This window comes from Portunus trituberculatus, chromosome 45, assembly GCF_017591435.1.
Source record: "Portunus trituberculatus isolate SZX2019 chromosome 45, ASM1759143v1, whole genome shotgun sequence".
Lineage (NCBI taxonomy): Eukaryota > Metazoa > Arthropoda > Malacostraca > Decapoda > Portunidae > Portunus > Portunus trituberculatus.
Window position 1 is genome coordinate 14,009,842 of NC_059299.1, and position 3,017 is coordinate 14,012,858.

At 44.6% G+C, this 3,017-nt stretch overlaps 1 protein-coding gene and 1 long non-coding RNA gene across 2 annotated transcripts in view; both read left to right on the forward strand.

The window, feature by feature from the left end:
* Positions 1-1,212, forward strand: part of LOC123519593 — a 185,167-nt gene extending 183,955 nt beyond the window's left edge. Inside the window, exon 3 of the long non-coding RNA XR_006679062.1 lies at positions 997-1,212. This is a non-coding gene — a long non-coding RNA (uncharacterized LOC123519593). The remainder of the gene's footprint in view (positions 1-996) is intronic.
* A 1,627-nt stretch (positions 1,213-2,839) lies between these two features.
* Positions 2,840-3,017, forward strand: part of LOC123519404 (m-AAA protease-interacting protein 1, mitochondrial-like) — a 13,154-nt gene continuing 12,976 nt past the window's right edge. Inside the window, exon 1 of the mRNA XM_045280684.1 lies at positions 2,840-2,922. Within this exon, the coding sequence (XP_045136619.1) occupies positions 2,840-2,922 (83 nt within the window). The remainder of the gene's footprint in view (positions 2,923-3,017) is intronic.

Sequence of the window (3,017 nt, forward strand, 5' to 3'; positions counted from 1 at the left end):
TAGTCATTACCATAACTATAAATCTTTCATCAATAATGTATCTTACTTTTAAAATTGCATCAAATTAATATATCTAGCCATTTTATAATTACAATATCATGTTATTGGTGTTCATATGCAAACTAACTATATTTTCTTAATTGTTCTTACACTTACGTGATATTTATTTTTGCTCTGTGCTTTGTATGACATATCTTATTATTATTATTGTCTTTTTTGAAGTGCTAACGTATTGACTAGAGTGCCCGGTGAGGACACCCTCGTTATGCCCGTATCACACGGTCACGTATACCCGCGACAGCGTGTCGCGCGACCAGTATATTCGACGATCAGATCGCAGGAAACATAGCACACGGCGCTGATCTTCCATCCGAGACCCTCACCACCACAACAAACAAACCCGGGCGGAGTGCCACTGAACACAATGGACCCAGTTGACCACGCTATCTTAGCTGTTGGACTTTATGCAATTGCACTGCAAGAGCAGAACAAACGAAAAAGGAAGGCAAGGATTTGAACGCGAAGGTGGCTAGTCCAGCACTTGTGATGGTAAACAAATCAAAACAAAATCCGATACTATCTGTAAGTAATTAATAGATATCGTATAAGTGATAGGTATGCAAATCATGAAAAATTACAGCATTATATTGATGATATATGCCAAATAAAGCATTATAAAAAATAATTCAGTATTTTTGTGGAGTATGTTCATTATAGTCTTTTCACGACGGTCTTCCAGTCGCGGGAAATGGACAACGGTCTTTGATCATTCCCGACGACCTGCTGTCCTCTGAAAATCGGCGTTTTCTGCGACGCGGTCGTCGATATTCCAGACGCGCGATACGCTGTCGCGGGTATACGTGACCGTGTGATACGGGCATTAGCGTGGTCGAGCAATATGATAGACACTACTTTCCCACGCGGAGTATGTTACCCTATGTACTGTGGCTGTGTGTTACTCCGCTACCCACGCATCTCAGTCTGTTTCCAACACAGCTTGGAGAGACTCACGCTTCGCCAGGCATCCTGCTTGCCTTTGTCTGCAGTGCTGTGACTCATTGCTGTGGCCCCTGCACAGCCAGTCCTACCTCTACATCGTCAGACTCCAGTTGTCTAGACTCAATTCTCATCACAGTCGCTACCAACTACCAAGCCTCACCCCGGCCACCCGGCTAGCAAGCCTCATCACATCCACTCGACTACCAAGCCTCCAAGCTTCAGTAAGCCTATAATTTACAAATAAACACCAGGTGCAAACCCAAGTATTTCTTCTTCAACCATCACCAGCACAACATTAAAAATACTAGATGTATATTAATTTAGTGTCTGGGTTATATGTATACTGTGAGCAATTCCTAGAAATTCTGGGATGGATTTTCTTCCTTCCACCCTGTCCTGACAGAGATGCCGTAGCCGATTCTGCAATTGAATAGCGTTTCTCTTGTGTCTTGGTTTGGATGCATTGCCAATCAGGTCTTGCTGCACCACGGTGTCCACGGTGGCGTGTTCTTTTTGGAACCACTGTATGCACTTCCATACAGACGGATGGTGGTGTCCAACTAAGTTTGAGAACTTATTGTTCCAACCCTCACAAATGTTGTTGGTACGGGAGTTGCCGTGTAATGTCGCCTCATGTACATTCCAGATAGCAGGGGGGTACATCGGGGATACAACACGCAACTTGACGCCCTGGGAATTCTACAGCTGTTGACTTCTGTAGCTGCCTGAGACATAGGTTGTGTCAAAATAGTCCACCAATTCAGCAGCCTCGGCAGGAGTAACGGTCTTGAGGTGCTCCATACCTTCATTCACTTCCTCAGTGGGCAGGAAGGCGAGTCCATCCAACATGCTGCAGAACCGCCGGAACTCCAAGTCTGAGTGGTAATTATCTGTTAGACCAAGCTGCTATATTTTACGCCAGGTACACTTTGTAAGGTGGTAGAAGCAGCCCTTGGTCTCCACTTCTCTACCAAAGCTAGTACTAATTGCACGCAAAACAGCATCTTCAAAGTCTGTCACAACTGTTTGTACATGAAGGTTTATTCCAAACCGCGTGATACGGTCCACGACGACATCAAACAGCTCTTGTCTTATTCTGTAGCAGAGCATAGACACAGGAGACATGTATAGTCTTAAATGGAACTCTAATCACCTAAACTGTGCTGGTGCCATTTTGAAGTTGCCGTCCATATAGATAGCCTCTGCAGCTGCCAGACGGCGCAGGTCCTCTAATGTGGCAAAGGCAATAATGCGACTGACTGCCTCTGGCCTATTGTCGTAAAGAAGGAACTGCTGAGGGTTGGATCCCAGTGTATCCTTCCACTCATATGGCAAAGTGAAGTCGTGCAGGTGTTCGGGCATTGTTGGGGTGCGCCTGTGATATCTGAGGGATCGCTTGGTGTTCTCCTCACACGGAATTCCTTTACTTTTTCCTTTACTCTCTGTCTTGTTACTTTTTTCCATTATTTTTTCCATGTTACTTATTTTATCTGTTACTTTCTGTCCTACAATCAGTAGCGGTGATTGGCCCAGAGGCGAGTTAATCACAGTGTTGCAAAAGGGGGAGAGGGATATTTAAGCTGCCCCAGGTAGTGAGGAGGCAGACCCTAATAAAGCGACATATGTGACTCTACATTCTAAGACTACCAGCCACCTCTCTACAGTGAACTCGTTTATTATCAAGAAGGTAATTGATTACCATATTGGAAATGTCATCAATGTTAAAAATCTTGCTAGTGGTGATGTGTTGGTTCAAACGTTTAACGTAAATCAAGTCAAATCACTTTTGAAACTCCAGCGCATCCATGACATCGAGATCGAGGCTTCGATTCCGGTGTCCATGAACTCGTGTCGGGGAGTCGCTTCCCACCGCGATTTTGTGGACATGGGCTCGACCGAGATCGTCGATTGCATGGCTAACCAGTATGTTATTAAAGCTCAGAAAATAACTAAAATGGTTGACGGTATCAGAAGAAGCACTACTTCAGTCATCTTCACCTTCAGTGCTGCTAAGTTGA